The sequence below is a fragment of the Lissotriton vulgaris genome, chromosome 7 (assembly GCF_964263255.1).
Source record: "Lissotriton vulgaris chromosome 7, aLisVul1.2, whole genome shotgun sequence".
Lineage (NCBI taxonomy): Eukaryota > Metazoa > Chordata > Amphibia > Caudata > Salamandridae > Lissotriton > Lissotriton vulgaris.
In genome coordinates, this window is record NC_141695.1 from 330,721,426 (window position 1) to 330,739,669 (window position 18,244).

An 18,244-nucleotide genomic window follows, 5' to 3' on the forward strand; every position below is an offset into this window, starting at 1 on the left:
CCTGGACCTGCAGTGAGTATAGCATGTCCCTAGAGAAGTGTGAATCCTGATAGGAATGGCTAAGGGCAGTGTCCCTAGTCCCGGCCGCGGCACAGACGGGCACAGACGGGCTTACCTCTGGCGCACCTCCGGCGCGCCATCGGTGCGCCCGCTGCGCGCGTCCGCTGCGCGTCAGCCCCATGTGAGCTTTAAGTAGGAGGCTCCTGACGGTCCTAGTGAAACCACTAGACCGTCACCTCTCTAAGATGGCCCCCGGAAGTGAGGGTGCTAGACTCCCTCTGTCCCGCGCTGGTCCACTCCCTCCACAACAAACAGCACAAGCTGCGGTGGAACGGGGAGATGAGCGGTGTCTTTCCCACACAAAGGTACAATTGTACTACAGTGTCAACAATTTAAAATTATACTGTGCTAATATTATTCATTTAACATCAGTACATACGGCGATTTTAAAATTAAATTTCTGCAATTGACAGCGTGCTAGCGTGCAAGATTAATCAGCAGCGCGTCTGCCTGTCCGAGTTTTTGTGCAAGTGAGTGCTCGGAAGGTAGGTAAACTCCTTTAAGTAAAGTTCAGTGGGCCACTCTTAAAAATGTTGAAACCCTGTAGGTTAAATATCACTTGGTGTGCAGGCTGTTAAAAGGCCTAAGATGTAGGTATCTCCTCAACTGGTCTATGAACATTTGTGGGATGTAAATCACATGTTTCAGTCAGAGCGAGACAACTATGTTTTATCCATCAAAGACTTGTCTGGGACATTGGTTACACTTTTGTGCCAGATATCTTGTCAAAATATCTATAATGCCCGAAACTTAGATGTTATGGGCCGGTCTTTTTTGCTGGAAGGTGTTACTTTTGTGATCTTTAGGTGAACAAAAATTCTAGGGCAGAGTTCTTTCTTGCCTTTTGGAATAAATCCCAAATTATAGGTGGTTAGATATCTGCAGAGTATGAGGAGAGGAATAGGATGCTAAGTCCGAGAGGAGTAAGACAATACTCATTGCCACAAAATGTGTTTATCCAGAGTGGCTTCCCCTTTGTTCCACTTGATATGCAAAACACTTTAATAGTTACTCTGATCCTGTCCAAAATAGCCTATTACAATGCTCTGCTGCTTGCTTGGTTGCTATTAAATATCACCAAATTCAGCCCCATTATCTAACAGCATAAAGGACCTTTATTGGCTGCCCGTTCAGGATAGAATCAAATTCAAGGCACTGTGCATGGTGCAGAAGTTATTGTATGGACTTGGACGCAGGGTTTCCAGAAAATATTCGTCCGGTATGTCCCTCAACGCAATTTGAGATCTTCCAATGCTCGGCTGGTTGTCATCCCCAGGGCGAGGAAGCGCAAGTGGGGTGGTAAAGGCATCTCCTACTTGGCGGGCAAACTATGGAATTCCTTGCCTTCCTCCCTTAGGTCTCAACCGAATAGGCTCCGTTTTAGAAAAATCACTCAAATCCTGGCTCTTTGCCCAAAAGTCTAAGTAACTCTTCTTTCTCCTACATCAGAGGCAGCATTGTGTTAGCTCCAACATGCCTCGGCATTTGTGCGCTTTATAAATGTCTATCTTACTTATTCTGGCTAGGTGGATCAGGTGTGTAATGCAGTGAGCAGAAGTGAAGGTTTCATCATCTGGGGCACATTATTTTAGAGTTGTTGTAGCCTCAAAAGGCATTCCAGGTGGCTACATCATTAGACAATATTAATAAAGCTTTAGATTAGTCTGGTGACTCTAAAGAATTTAATATAAACCCATAGAGGGGGTGGCATCGATTGTTATCAATTGGCTTTGAAGTAACATAATAGGCACCTCCGTGTTTTGCCATAGAATGGAGATTTCCTGGGCTTCATAAACAAAAGTCTGGATTGTATAAAATACATAAAAAGACAAGTATCAGCTTTACTGATAGAAAAAGGATGGGCGGTTATGGGGTAATTTCTATTGCTGGCGATGATGTAAATGGGAAATGTATGGGGTTATTTCTTGCCCATCAAGTGTTTTTATGACTGCCTTACATTGCGTTCTCTCTTCTTTTCATCCCTGCCCAACTCTATCAGTGATGCTTTTTTCAGGTGATTCTCAGAAAATATAGTGACTTAAGTGGCTGAGAAAGGATGTCTTGGTCATTAACGGACAGGTTATGATTATTTTGTGTCCTTCGAGGGGGCGGTGGTGTTCTTCAAACTTAAAAAAAGGGGGAGAGGATGTATTTCTCAGGGATGGTACAGACTGAAGGAGGAGAACTATTGATAACATTTTGTTCATATTCACTACAGCATTCATGGGTGCTGTAGTTTATTCAAAGAAAGTGTTGTTTCTCTGCTGCTGGTGAGTACTAAAGATAAGAGAAAGCATAATACTCAATTCTGTGTCTCTGATAGAAACAAGACGTTCCTTAATGTTGTACCCAAAATCTCCACTTAAATGTGTGATCAGCAGATCCCATACGTGATTAACTTGCTTAGCCATATTGCCGGCTGATCCCTGATGCTGAGCTGTAAATGTATATATGTCTGTAAAAAGATACTAGTGGGATCAGCAGATTTATACTTTCCATTGCAGATGGGACCCCCAAGATGCAATCAGTTACACTTGAGATCTGCAGCAGCCTGTTCTTTTCACCCCATAACAGGCTCTTACCATCTCCCAGAAGAAGGTGGCCATTTCATCGCGGTTCTGCAGGATGGCCCATATAAAGAGGTCAATCCATGGGGTGCTGGACCTTTTAATTCGGTATTCTTTAGGATCTGGCGGAGGGGGTTTCGGCTAGAAAGAAATTGGCAAAAGAACATAAGGAATCTGGTTTACATTTATGAATGTGCTTTTTCTTCAACAAAACTATTAAACGAGACCTTGCACATTCTCAAATCGAGTTTCAGAACCCAGAATGAAGTAATGGAAACAGTCTCCAACGAGGATCACATATAATGGTCTACAAACAGCATCGACTATCTTACCTGTCCCTTAATCCCTCGATGACGATAGGCTGATGTTAACATTACTCTAGTATTTATCAGTGTGATAGTTTCATGTTATGAGCAGTGTTCTTGCAGATGTACGCTTTTAGTTCCTCTAAATGCACTCTGATGCACTAGGATGAGCTCCATGGGGGAGTTTGAGGTATATAATAAATAAATAATGAATAAAAAGTAAAGAAAGGGAAGCATGATCTACTTGAGAGCAGAGGTTGTATGCCAGTGTTTAAGAGGGAGCGATGTAAGTGGCTATATGGTTAGCCCATCTCCTCCCTGGAGACAAATAAAGCTAGATTTCTGAGCATCTCTTTCAAAGCGCTCTACAATACTTATCAGGAAAAGTAGCTTTTCTAGTGGCTGTTACGTATGTTCGCAAAGTAAGTAAAATTCAGGCTTTACGCAGCAATAAACCACATACTACCATTCATACCAGCAAAGCATTTCTTCACACAAACTTTGCTTCTCCTGAAAGTGGCATCAGATTTCTGCAGTGCTGAATTTAGATCTCTAGTATTTTCCCTCATGCATCTTCCCCAGCAGACGTCACTATACAAGCTAGATGTGCTGAAGACTAAGATATTGCCTGATGAAAACTATGCATAACTCACTGCATCAGATTCAGAACATCAGGAATCCCAACATTGCAGGCGCTACATTTGGAAGTCACTAAATTGCAAACATTGTACATCAGGAGTCACAACATCACAAAATATATAACATATATAGAACGTAGTAGCGGAGCTTTTAAGAGACACATAGTACTGAGATATAGTTAATAATTTAAAGACTAGACAGAGAAAGCAAAAGTTAGAAAAGTGTGTGAAGCACAGCCAGCAAAAAGCAATAAGGTGGTCTCAGAGGTGAACTGATTCAACATTAATAAAGAGGCAATCAAGAATGAACTAGAAAAACAACATTCCAAGTTAAACACATTTTTTTTAAGAATAAAAGCTTTTGTGGCAGAGTGCATTTTGCTAAAATTGTACATCTTGACTTGATAAGCTTGAAAGGGTGTTAGAATTTGTTGGGAGACAGAAAAGATTAACATCAACATACCACAAAGATAATGAACAAAGAATTGCAACTCCAGTGGAACTAGTTGGAAAAGCAGCTGAAAACAGACCTGCAGCTCTTAAGAGATTAAACTATAGATAGAGGATAAGGAGTTTGAAATGTTGAAGGATTGAAAAGGGATTAAACGTTTAGAGTCTCAGCCTAGAAAAGTCTTGGTATTGTGCTGCAATAGGGTTAAGGAGAAGGTGTGGTTTGCGTAAGGCAGAGGTTTGCTATATTGTTAGAACAAAGGTCTGATCTTAAGACTGCAGAAAAGATTTGGTCTAGAGGTGAGGGGAAGCTTGGTCTAGTGGTTCAGGAAGAGAATAAGTCTTGCGAGTAAGGAGGTGGTGTGGTCTGTTGAAGAGAAGATGTTTTTCATATTTAACAAAGAGGTGCTGTATAGTTTGTGGGAGGGGTGGTGTGATGGGAGTCTTGCTGGTAGGCTCCTCTTATCTTTCTGCCCACGTGTCCAAAATACTACAGGAGAATATGTGAAAGGCAATCGAATGGTTTCAGCCCCCGGGCAGCTATTATTCATCCACCCTGCCCACCCTCTTACATTTACATACAAAAACTTACATTTGAGCCCTTTCTGGAAAGGGATGGCTTGTGCGAGTTCACTGCCGGAGTGTAGAACGGGGCGCATATGTCCCCTAGCAGCTCGCGTAAGACTTTGGAGACCTCATAGAGCGTGAAACCGTGGCCCTTTCTCAAATGCTCCTCATAAAGATACTCCTGGTGTTGACTCTTGGTAGACTCATGCCGCTCATATAGTTTCTTCTGCAGCATGTTGTAGAGCAGATCGTTCTTCGTTACTGAGCTGTACAGCTCCTCGAGTTGGCCGTAAGTCAGATAGTCCACTATGTTCATGCCGTTGTCCATGAAGAGCTTGACAAAGCTTGGCTTGTTGTTGATGAGGGCGTCAGTCATGGTATCAGTAAGGTCACTTGGCTACACCAAAGAGAGACAGGGGGGAACAAAACATTACCTGGGAGAAGGATCTGCGATGAAACAAAAATAAGATGAGAAGAAGCAGACAAGACACGAAGAAAAATGATAGCGGCACCGTGACCAATAGGAACGAGTGACTCTGGTGGGGTAGATGGCTCAACGAGTTAGTCACAGGGTCAATTCACCCTCAGACAGCCAGTCCAACCCTCACCAAGGTCAGAAAGACCTGCATGTCTTACATGTCCTACACTGTGGCCACTTGTTCAATAGTAGGTGTGGCATAAGATGGGGATGTTAATTCAGTTCTCGGGGTGCAGGTGGTAATTTAAAATACTACTGGAAGAATAAGGTCAAGGGTTCAAAGAGTGGAGCCTAAGGTACAAATAAATGAGCAGGATTTACTAATGCTGGTGGGCAAGTAGGGATGCCTGCATTCACTGAACATGGATCACTGCAAGTAACAGAATGTTTGGGATGCTACTGACCATGCCAAATAAATGACAAGTGTTATTATGTGGAGGAGTGTGCTGCTACAACCTGCAGTGGTGCCCAATTATAATGGGCATGTAGGAGCCCTCTGGATGTGTATCTTGTTTCTTGGCTTGTACAAAGCTGAAACAGCATAGAAGAACATATCTGCACCCCACCCTGAAGAGTATGAACATGCTTGTCTAATCAAAGAAATAAAGCACAGCATATACCCAAGAGCACTTCCATACTTACAGAGACAGCACAAATGTATTGAAGACGACCTGAGGATTTAACAATGACTGGATGCAATTGGCATGGTTTCATTATCACTACCACATGACAAAGAACCCTATAATCTTGGGAAAAATTCCAATAAAATGAAATGAAATTAAATTAGGAATTTATAAAGCGCCATTACCACGAATTTAGGGGGCGTAGTAAAGGGGGCAGGTATGTGGAGGGGGTAATGGAGATGTTTGAGAGGGGTGTCGCTCTGTTAAAAAAAGTTAATGTGAGAAAAAATAATGTATGGTGACAGTTTCTTGGTGATGTGGTAAGAGGAAATAGTGTGGTTGGTGAAGGGTGTTTTATTTTCACAAGATTTATGTGTGCACCACCCCAAGCAATATTACACTGAGAACTGAAAACTACAAGACTCAGAATGCTTGGAGGAGTTAGAAGTGTACCAAAACAAATGCCAATATGATGAGCATTTTACTAATGAGACCAGCACTGGCCTCCACATACTCCAAGGCTGAGAAAGCCTGGGAATGAGGTCTAGATCCATGCAGTGGCCCTCGAACACAGGCTGCTGGGCCATGAAGCTGAGTTCCAGAGCAAACAACTCTAACACATGGCACACCTTCCATTGGATCTCCCCGTGGAACAGCTCGGAGGTGGCAATATCCACACGGTTCCATGCCACGGCAAGCTTCAGCTCATCCAGATACTCCATGGCATCATTCGTCTGTTTCTTGCAGGCTGTAAGTGACAAAGATACACCGGTTTTACCAGATCTTATTTTGTAAAAGAATAGCACAAACCTTTTCTCAGAGGCCTGCTGCAGTGGTTGCCAAATACCAAGGCTGTCTGGTCTTAATTCCCTCTCATCCACCACCCTGCATTCCCTGCCCCTTTATCTCACTCTTTCAGCCTCTAATTAGTCATTGCTTTCTCCCTTTTTCAATCCTTCTCTTTTCTGTTTTGCTTTAGGTCAAAGTGTCCCCCCCAAAGAGGAGTGCTGGTGGGTCATACCTCATACCACCTGCTCAAATTAAGCACTGGGTTTTTTGTAACCCTGGATTCCTTGCACATTTTTACTTGGGACATAGAGAACTAAACCTATTAAGAGACCAGTAATCAACTTAAAAATGTAATGCGTGAAAGGTTAGTAAATCTGGACCTAGGTTTTGCTCCAGGTGGCTGCTCAGCAACCTTTTTCGTTATTCAAGCCCAAACTTTGTAAGCAGGAGTTTGTTTTAAAAAAAGAGAAAAAATGAACGGTGCTGACACCCTAAGAAAATTCTCCAAGACGGAGGGCATACATTTTTTTCTGCGGGCAACTCTTATTGGCCATCCTAAACAGGGAAAAAGTATGTCAGAAGCAGTATGAACGATGTAAGATACTTAGACCAACAGGTTCGAAGTCCGGGTTATGGTTGGTGTTGTAAATTCTTACTTGGTTCAATATGGCTTCTTGATGTCCGTAGTCCTTTCTTAGTTTTTCTATCTTCTAATCTAGTAGTGTTCTATCTGGTGTTTGGGATTCCAGCCTTGGCAGTTGGTCTGGTCAGCTGTGAGGTTTTACTGCTCTGCTGTCTTATCTTATCTTGTAACTTAATAAATCCATCTTAATAACCGAAGACGTGTCCTGCTGCCTACCTAACTTATTTACAACATTTTGGCAATCCCACCCTCATCGCCAAAATTTTGTAAATAAGTTAGGTAGGCAGCAGGACACGTCTTCAGTTATTAAGATGCATTTATTAAGTTACAAGATAATATAAGACAGCAGAGCAGTAAAACCTCACAGCTGACCAGACCAACTGCCAAGGCTGGAATCCCACACACCAGATAGAACACTACTAGATTAGAAGATAGAAACACTAAGAAAGGACTACGGACACCAAGAAGCCATATTGAACCAAGTAAGAATTTACAACAGTTGGTCTAAGCTCTCCACCAGCAAAGCCCGCTGGGGCTCTACCAGCAGAAACACGATGGTTCGCCAGACTAAAATTTTAGCGGACAGAGTCAGACACTCTGCCATGATGGTGGCAGACTATGTCAGCCAAACTCTACTTTTTTTTAAAAAGTACTGCAGCTCACCAGTAATGTGTTTTATTCCCATCATAATGCTGTACAAAAGAAATTAATTTGGCCTGAATGGCATTGTGTAATTTTGTAGGCTGTGTTGTGATGGAATTCTGTATTTTTCTTGAAGCAATGTGATTTTTGGTCTGTTCACTTCTTATTACTTATAGACGGAGTAGGAGTCAGAAAATTAAAATACAAACACGCAAGGCATGCGAGCCTGGACGTCCCTAGAAGAGCTACCTTGTCCCTTCCATCCAATAATCGATCTAGCCATCCTTTCACCCTTACATCCACCTGCTGATATCCACAATTTTGCTTTTAGATTTTCTCACCCATTCAGTCTTTCATCCATCATTTAATCTTTCACCATTCCATCCATCCATCCATCCATCCGCCATTCCATCCATCCATCGCCATTCCATTCATCCATCCATCCATCCATCCATCCATCCAGACACCCCTCATCTATGTTCGCAGACTTCTACATCAATCCACCTATACATCCATCATTAGACTTACCCATCCATCAATAAAGCCGTTCATCTATCAATGGATTCTTTTTCCCATCCATTCTTCTATCATCCGTCCTCTCCGATTTCAATTTACTTTGCCATCCATCTTCTCAGATTTCCATGTACTATGCCATCCATCCAACCTCTCAAATGACCATGCACTCTGCCATCCTTTCACCCACCCACCCACCCATCCATCCATCCTTTTAGATCCCAGTTTACTCTGTCAATCTTATATCCATTCATCCAACGTCACAGATTTCAATTTACTGTGCCCTCCTTTCATCTATCCACTATCCATTCATCCATGTATTCACCTCTCAGATTTCCATTTACTCTGCCATCTTTTCATCCACCCATCCAGCCATCCTATTACATTTCCATGCATTCCGTCATCTTTTTATCCATCTCTCTAGCCATCTCACCCACTCATTCATCCATCCTTTCACCCTTCCTTAGTTCCACCCATCCATCCTTTCACCCACTCATCCGTCCAACCTTTCATCCACTTATCCTTTTCACCCATCCATCTTTTTATTCACCCATCCTTTCACCCACACATCCATCCTTTCATCTACCCATCCTGTTACCCACTCATCCATGCATGCTTTCAACTGCTCACCATTTCATGCACTCATCTATCCTATCCCTAGATGGTCATTATTCTGGACATTCTTGTGTCGGAGCAAAGGTGTGAACTTTTGAGCTCAGTTCGGGGGCTCTGTGTGGCGTAAAGTTCGGTGGGGGGGGGGGGGCGCTGGAGGGCTTTAACACTCTTGGAAAGGGGACCCCTTACATTCTAATTCTGTCCCTGCCCACAGTCCTGCAATGAACTTCATCACGGCCGTGAGGAAGAAGGACAGATCTGTAACGCAGGCCATAGCCGGGGGCATGGGCTTTGGGGGCGTGGCACCCAGTGAGGATAACAACAAAGGAGCAGATCAACTACTCATGAGCTATGTTGCTCCGGGTCAAGGGTCGGATTCTTTCACATGCAGGGTGGGGTTAGAAGGCATACCTCTAAGGGTGGTTACAGTATGGCATATTCTTAAAATATGAGTGCAATGCAATGGAAAGACAAAGGCACATTGGGGCACTTTAAAGCGTTCTCGACTCTTTGCTTGACCAATGCATTGTGTGCCTCTGGGAGAGTTACTTTCTTAACGTGAGTTAAACTGTGAAGATAGACAAATAATGATGTAAGATGTGGAAATAAAAGCTGCAGGATATGGTCTAAGTTTGGGTTCTGCTTCCTCTTCCCTTCATCTTTTGGTCTCATGAATCGGATCATCACTTGACCCCAAACACAATACTGCTCTATGTACAGAACCTCATTTTTGAGATGCGTCTGCAACAAAACATTACATTCACTGCAAAGCCCCCACTTCACTGCAGCCATGTCTATGCTGTATAAATACCCAACATGATATTGTATTGCACTATCTTCTTATTAAATTATTTCAACCAAACTGAAGGTAATGGAGAACTACATCTCACTATTCGAACTCAAACCCGTTCACTTGAGATTTAAACAAGCATTTACAATGCAATGGTCTCGGCAATATTATAGGTAGAGCTATTTTTTTTTTATATTAACCCTAAATAAATGGCATTGTAATTTCTGTTGGCATTAGCGTAATATTTTGGATATGTGTTACTTATTGCATTAGCAGAGAGAGAGTGAGTTAGTGAGATATAGAGAGTGAAGTAGTGAGAGAGAGTGAAGTAGTGAGAGAGCTTATAGTCCCTCGTGCCAAACCACAGTGCTCAGACCAAACACGACCCTGCAGAGCAGCGTCGTGATTGGCTGTAGGAGTCTGGAAGCCTGGGTGCTTTCTGTTCCTGCCCCTGGAAGCAGGCAAAGAGGACCGAGAGGCAGCATCTGGCCTGAAGGTAAGTGTTTTTAAATTATTTATTTTCTCTTGTTTACCCCAATCCCATATGTCCCTCCAGCATACCTCGGCTTCTCCGCCCCTGTTAAGTTGCGGCTGCCGCTGCTACTGGTAGATCAAGTTACTTGTTAGAGAAGCCTGCCCTATATGATTTACTTCACTTGCCTGTGTGAGCATGGAGTGCGAGAAATAGACCAATGCTGCCTTCCTATTTCAATAAAATTGAAAAACTGAGTGGTGCTGTCAAAGCTGAAACATAAACGGATATTTGTTTGCAAGCAACGTGGCTAGTTAAAGCATGACTATAATTGTATGTCATGCTTACCTTTACAAATAGGGTTGGCCAGCTTCTAGTACAGTAAACTCGTGTGAAATGACCTCTGCTTTTTAAGCAAACTTGACCCATCAGATTTTTTTCAGAATCCTTATTCTACACCCGAGTGCAGTTTGGATACTTTCATTAATTTGCTGATGACCATCTGTCTTTCGAGTAGCGTCCTATTTTTTTACTATTTTGGTAAACTTCCTAACATATTTCCTTCTAAAAAGGCTGGTGGGGGGGGGGGGGGGGGTATTAATGAGTAATCGCAAGCCAACTCCCAAAGAGGCTAGAGGCGAATATATTTACAGTACTGTGGTACACAAACATACAAGCACTAAATAGAATATCCACCGTCGCGTGTTGAAAGACCATTAAAAGCCTATGCTTTTGTGACTTGCTTTTCACCGCAGACCGTGCTAGCTGTTGACTCCACCTGGTTACCGCAGGAGGTGAAAGGAAGGGGCAGGGAATGTAGGTCAGAAATGCTGTCGCTCACAGAGCGTTGAAGGTCAACGGCAGGAAAGCTATGGCATGCATAATCATGGTCTGAAGAGGATTGCTAAAGATACATTTAACAATGGGCGAGCTACAGTTTTCGGAGAGGGTGGGGTGGGGGTGGGGGGCTATCCATAACAAAATATAGGGCACTAACATCGAAGATAGATTTGCACGGAAGCTAAAAGACTCGTCTGCATGGCTGCCATAAAAAGTACAGTCCTAGTGACGGAAGGTAGCTGACCTGGAAAAACAGAATGGAGAGGCGCATACACAAATCCGCAAATCCGCACTTGATCAACTATTACCGGCTTTATATGTTGCTTACAGGTTACTGATGGCATGTCCCACCTTCTACCCGTAAATTATTGTTCTGAAAACACCGGGCAAGGGGCTCTATTAATAGTGCCGCAAACGTGTTGAGCTCCACTGCCTTTAATGAATCTTCCGTCGCCTTCTTCAATTTATTGCCCGTGTAATAAAAGAATCCGACTGCGGAAGCGGAGCAGAAGCTTTCAATCATACTTTTATGTAACCATTTCCATTTGCAAAATGTTCGAGTGCCGATTTATGGAAATCATATTTCAAAAAGAATTACAAAAATGTCACAGCTGAAAATGAAAATAAAAAAATAAATAAAAGGGGTTGCTCGGAGGGGAAACTGGGTACATAGATGTCCTTCAGCGTGAATCCGAGTGGCTTGGGTAACAGCTGAGTTCAAAGGGTAAATGTGTAGGCTAATACAATGCGCCTTAAAATTATGCCCACGTATTTCATAAGCCCGCGGGGCGCGTCTGGTTTCCCGAGTAGCCCTACAATGCATGTTGTAGGATTCAAAGATCACCATGCTCCCTCCCACTTTCCCATAGCATGATCGTGGATACAGATCGTGGACACATATTAAAGACTGTTACAATAAAATGTGAGAAAGATACGTCCCGCCGCCCCGGCAGCCGTAAAGGTGGACGTAAACTGAACCCAGTTCCTTCAAACCAGTTCATCGTACACAGTTCTCCAAACTGGCCGCCTCACATCGGGTCAATCAGATGTTGGCGAGGGGGGGTGTGCGGAGAGGTACATTTGTGTCTGCGCCTGGCTGCCACCTCCGCCGTAGATACATGGATGCTGCACGCATGGTGCAGGAGGTGTGTGAACGGACGGTCTGCTGAAGGCTTCTTCTCTGCTCCATCGACAAGCGGGGGGGGGCAAAGCACGGCTCCGCCTCGGCTGAGAGTAACATCAACTGGTGCCCCGGGGCGAGCAGCAGCAAAATGGCGTCCTCCAGCTTCCGGACTTTTTCGAATTCGGGGGCGTGTTTTGCTGTCCTGAGTGACGGACGACGTCACGAGCTAAAGAACAGCAAAACTTACGCCCCCGAATCCGAAAAAGACGGGGATTGTTTGGAGTGACTCACTTCTCTTCCAATGGCTGGCCTCTGTTTAGGAAGCCAGCCAATGGAAGTGAACGGAGCTGAGAGGCGGGTCTAAACTGCCGTACTAAGTAACATTAAATCTCCGGACCGGAAGCTGCTTCGCAGCTTAACGGTCCCGAGACCTTAAAATGGTATGGAAGTTTCTAAATATCTGGTCAGCGAGCACGAGCAGCCACATCACCCAAGGAGCTCTTTGTGTACAAAGAGGACAGCGTTGCTGTCACTAGAAGGATCAGACGTGTACAGTATGCAGAGAGCCTTTTATTACATGAACAGTATACATTCTGCTGATACATGCACGTGTGTGCGGTCTCTGACATATTTATTTTATTTAATGCGATTTTATATAGCGCAAACTTTACCCGAAGGTGTCAGAGCGCTTTACATAAGAATCAGTTGCAAAACATAAGGATTTAGGATTACATGCGTAACATAAAAGAAACAAACAGAAAAAAATTGCAAATGTACAAGATGTAAAGTCACACAAGGAAGAGATAAAAACAGAAAGAAAAATTGCTAATGTACAAATAGTAAAGTCACTCAAGGAAGAGATACAAATGGATATACTCCAAGAGTCACATAGGAATGGTAGAGAGTACAAAGGTCTACTGCATATACTAGTGATTAGAGTTATCTCTATATACATAGGGAAGGGATACGAATGGATATACTCGCAGATATATGCAAAGGAAGCATATCCTCTGGCCTAAAGATAGTATGCATGCCTCGAATATAAATCGTCTGTCTCTTATTTGCTCTGTAGAGACCTCCGATAAACGCAAGCTATTCAGACTGGAGATGATGTTTGCATTTGGTGCACACAGGGAGTAAAATGGCTCAGACACTTAATGCTCACTCCTGAAATCTGTGGAGATCTTTAGATCACAAACTTGAATATAGGCAAGTCACCCCTCCATCCTTACAAGGTGAATACTCCGTATTGAGGTACGATTCAGGCTTGGGGTACTCTATATTGCAATATATAGAATCTTGGAGTACTCTACAATAAGACACAATGGGGCCTTGAGGTATTACGCCTTTGGATACACATTTCATCATCTTGCGACTCTGTACACTAGATTCAATGGCGATATTAGATGGATGTGGTTAGAAACACGCAAGCCTGTACAGAAGACAGTGTTTGTGTCAAAATGTAGGCAGGTCAATCTGCTGAAATCTCAAACGTCTGCTGGTTGTGCAAGACTTCCACATACCACTCCTTATATGCACTGGTTTGGTAAATGTGTAAAAGGATTTCTCTACTGGTTTCTGAGTTGCTGAAGAAACCAAGCTAAACTTAACTCACAACCATCTCTCTATTCCTGCCAACATGCGTCCATTTTACCTTCAGAAAACCCACCACACACCACCGAACCCAACAGCTGCCACGCTGCTGCTGGGGCAAGGTCACCAAGGACCAACTGACTACCACCCTCGCCCTCAGACCATCCGCCGACCCCATCGACCCTGACACCGCCGCCACCAACCTCAAACAGTGGATCAACGACTGAGCCAACACCCTCGCCCCTCTCAAGATTTCCACAACCAACCACACCAACAAGAAAGCTGCATGGTTCACCGAAGACCTCCGGACCTCCAAGCACACCTGTCGGAAGCTGGAGAAGAAATGGCTCTGCGACCGTTCACCAGACAGCCACACAGGCCACAAGAACGCCACCCGCAGACACCACCAACTCATCAGGACCGCCAAGAGGACCGCCTAGACAACAACGCACACGACACCAAAGAGCTCTTCAGCATCGTGAAAGAACTCTACAACCCCAGCTCCAACACCAACAACATCCCACCATGCAAGACCTGTGCGACTCCCTGGCCACCTTCTTTCACCGCAAGATCACCGACATCCACGACAGCTTCAACCCAGACACCCCCTCACCCACCACCGAGACTACCGCCCCTGCGACCTCCACCCGCACCAGTTGCCTGACCGCCTGGTCCAACATCTGTGACAAAGACACCATCAAAACCACAAACTCCATCCACTCCGGATCCCCATCCGACCCCTGCCCTCACCACGTTTTCAACAAAGCCAGCACAACCATCGCTCCCTACCTCCGGAAAACAATCAACATCTCCTTCGAGACAGCAACCTTCCCGGAAAGCTGGAAGCACGTGGAGATCAACGCCCTACTGAAGAAACCCAAGGCGGACCCTAAGGACCTCAAGAACTTCCGGCCCATCTCCCTACTACCGTTCCCGGCAAAAGTAACAGAAGATTGTCAACAAACAGCTAACCCGCTACCTCGAAGACAACGACATCCTGGACCCTTCCCAATCCGGCTTCCGCAGTAACCACAGCACCAAGAGCGCCCTCATCGCCGCCACCAACGACATCAGGATCCTGATGGACAAAGGAGAAACAGCCGCCCTCATCCTGCTGGACCTATCAGCAGCCTTCGAGACAGTCTGCCAACGCACCCCATCAGCACGCCTCCAGAACGCCGGAATCCAAGAGAAGGGCCTGGCCTGGACCACATCCTTCCTCTCCGGCAGAACCCAGAGCGTCCACCTCCCACCCTTCTGCTCAAAAACCACTGAGATCATCTGCGGCGTCCCACAGGGATCCTCCCTCAGCCCGACTCTGTTCAATATCTACATGGCACCACTCGCCCACGTCAACACAACCTCAACATCATCTCCTACGCCGACGACACCCAGCTGATCACATCCCTCACCGAAGACCCCCACACCGCCAAAGCCAACCTCCACAGAGGAATGAAGGCAGTCGCCGACTGGATGAAGGACAGCAGACTGAAGCTGAACTCAGACAAGACGGAGGTCCTCATCCTCGGACCCACCCCATCAGCCTGGGACGAATCCTGGTGGCCCACATCGCTAGGCACAGCCCCGGAACCCACCAACCACGCACGCAACCTGGGGTTCATCCTCGACTCCGCCCTCTCCATGACCAAGCAAGTCAACGCTGTCTCCGCTTCCTGCTTCAAAACCCTCGAAATTCTCCGTAAGATCTTCAAATGGATCCCTTCCGACACGAGAAAAACCGTCACCCATGCCCTCATCACCAGCAGACTACTACGGGAACGCCCTATTCTCAGAAACAACAACCAAGCTCCTGAAACGACTACAATGAATCCAGAACGCCTCGGCATGACTGATCCTCAACGTCCCTTGACGCAACCACATCACACCCCACCTGAGAGGCCTACACTGGCTTCCCGTCAACAGGAGGATCACCTTCAAGCTCCTCATCCACGCACACAAAGCACTACACAACACCGGACCCACATACCTCAACGACCGACTCAGCTCCCACACCCCCACCCGCACCCTCCGTTCCGCCAACCTCACCCTCGCCAAAGTTCCTTGTATCCGGAAAACCACCGCCGGCGGCAGATCCTTCTTCTACCTTGCCGCCAAGACCTGGAGCGCTCTCCCTACGAGCCTACGACAGACCCAGGACCTGCTGACCTTCAGAAGACTTCTCAAGACCTGGCTCATCGATCAGTAGCAGCCGCCCCACCCCCCTCAGCGCCTTGAGACCCTCACGGGTATGTATCGCGCTTTGCAAATACAGTGATTGATTGATTGAGGTACAGGGTCGTGCTAAGTCGAGTTTCGTCAGTTCCGATGTGGTCCCTCATCAGGTGGTGTGAGGTGCTGCACCAAGTTGCATTGTGCTGCATCAGTTCCAATGTGGCCGCCGATCAAAAGCTGCAAGGGGGTGCTGCAATGAGAGGCCCTGCGTCAAGATGCTCCGCACTGCGTCAGTTCTGATGAGGCCAATGATCAGGAGCTACGATGTGCGGTCCAGCGTAGAGATGCGTTGTGCTACATCGTTTCTGTTGAAGCCACCGATCAGGAGCTGATCGAGGTGCTGCAATACCAGAGCCTGTGTTGCACTGAGGTGAGTTGCTTCACGCTTCGTCAGTTCTGAGAAACCTTACAGTTAGGCCAGGAGCAATAAACTCTGATACCAGCCAAGGATCTAGGACCTTTGGGCCACCTTTTGAGGAATCCGAACTCACTCCAGCAGAGGCCAGCAGCAGGTCATAGGCAGGTCCAGTTGTGTCTGGGCAGATGCAGGGGAGGTCTCTGGAACTTGTTGTGGTCCTGTAGCTCAGAACAGGGGGCCAGTCAGCTACCCCTTGGAGTCACTCTGTTGGTTCTGGGCTCAAGGGTTCAAGTCTTCCTTCCTCGGGCAGCAGGGTAGTCCTTCCAGCAGCAGAGCAGGCCTTCCAGCAGCAGGTCAGCTGAGTAGTCCTTCTCCTAGGTATTCCACAGGTCCTGAAGTGATCTGAAGAGTTGATCTGAGGGTGCAAGGGTATATTTATACCTGGTGCCAGCTTTGAAGAGGAAGAAACCTCTAAACTTCTCCCCACTTCTGGAATTTACTTCTTCCCAAGCCCTCGCTCTGGGGTGAAAATAGCACACTCACAAAAACTTCACACTTGTCTGAGGGAGTCCTTTGAAGAGTAAGTGTGGTAGGTAACAGCTCTGTCCCTCATCAGGTCAGGGTGGCCCATCCTACCAATAGCCATTCCCTCTTTGTAACAATCTCTGGAAGGAATACACAAAGACCAACTGCCAACTACACCTAATCATGTGACCTTTGACACAAGCTGTCCACCAAATGGTTAGGACAAGAAAATGCCAACTTTCTAAAAGTATGCCCCCCCACTTCTTTTTTAGAGAAAGCTCTTAGTTATAAGCAACACATCCACTTTAGTTAGATATGTCAGGTATATTTATTTGTACCTGGATTTCACCAATTCTTTGAAAAATTCTTAGATTTACATGTCAGAGAGAGAACACAACAAATATGACATATACATGTACCAACCAACTTAAACAAAACATTTAGCAAAAGAAAGAAAAAATCAACAAGTACATTCACTGTACACAACAAAGCATTTACGTCTGTATTCAGACTGTTCCACGAGAAGAATCACAGTTACTAGTCTCAGTGACCATCAATGATATTTATGGAAACAGAAGTGGACAAAATCACAACTGAAAGGAGATATCACGACATGTCGTGATATCTCCTTTCAGTTGTGATTTTGTCTCCTTTCAGTTGTCTCCTTTCAGTTGTGATTTTGTCCACTACTGTTGTGATTTTGTCCACTACTGTTTCCATAAATATCATTGATGGTCACTGAGACTAGTAACTGTGATTCTTCTTGTGGAACAGTCTGAATACAGACGTAAATGCTTTGTTGTGTACAGTGAATGTACTTGTTGATTTTTTCTTTCTTTTGCTAAATGTTTTGTTTAAGTTGGTTGGTACATGTATATGTCATATTTGTTGTGTTCTCTCTCTGACATGTAAATCTAAGAATTTTTCAAAGAATTGGTGAAATCCAGGTACAAATAAATATACCTGACATATCTAACTAAAGTGGATGTGTTGCTTATAACTAAGAGCTTTCTCTAAAAAAGAAGTGGGGGGGCATTCTTTTCATGTTTAAATTGTAATTAAGGTCCAGCCTTCCCCATTACCTAAGGACCTAACTCCTTCATACCAAAAAACTTTCTAAAAGTGGCATTTTCAGAATTGGGACTGAAAATCCGACTTTAACATTAGAGAGGGCTTTAAGTTACAATTTGAGACCAAACTTGAAATTCCTACCGGCTCCCAATCAAATGCTATCACTTATTAATTGTAATAAGATAACCCAATGTTATCCTAGGGGAGAGGTAGGCTTTGCAGTAGCAAAAAACAAAATGTAAGAGTTTTTTACTACCAGGACTTGAAAAACTTAAAAGCACATGTCCAACTTTTTAAATCCACTGCATCCTGTACTATGGGCCGTTTAGGGCCTACCCTAGAGGTTATTG

At 45.0% G+C, this 18,244-nt stretch overlaps 1 protein-coding gene across 1 annotated transcript in view; it reads right to left on the reverse strand.

The window, feature by feature from the left end:
• The window catches only part of LOC147701502 (transient receptor potential cation channel subfamily M member 4-like), a 363,218-nt gene that overhangs the window by 133,351 nt on the left and 211,623 nt on the right, over window positions 1–18,244 (reverse strand). Inside the window, exons 10-12 of the mRNA XM_086930188.1 lie at window positions 6,318–6,436; window positions 4,613–4,984; window positions 2,643–2,768 (exon numbers count right to left, since the gene is read on the reverse strand). Of these exons, the coding sequence (XP_086786314.1) occupies window positions 2,643–2,768; window positions 4,613–4,984; window positions 6,318–6,436 (617 nt within the window). The remainder of the gene's footprint in view (window positions 1–2,642; window positions 2,769–4,612; window positions 4,985–6,317; window positions 6,437–18,244) is intronic.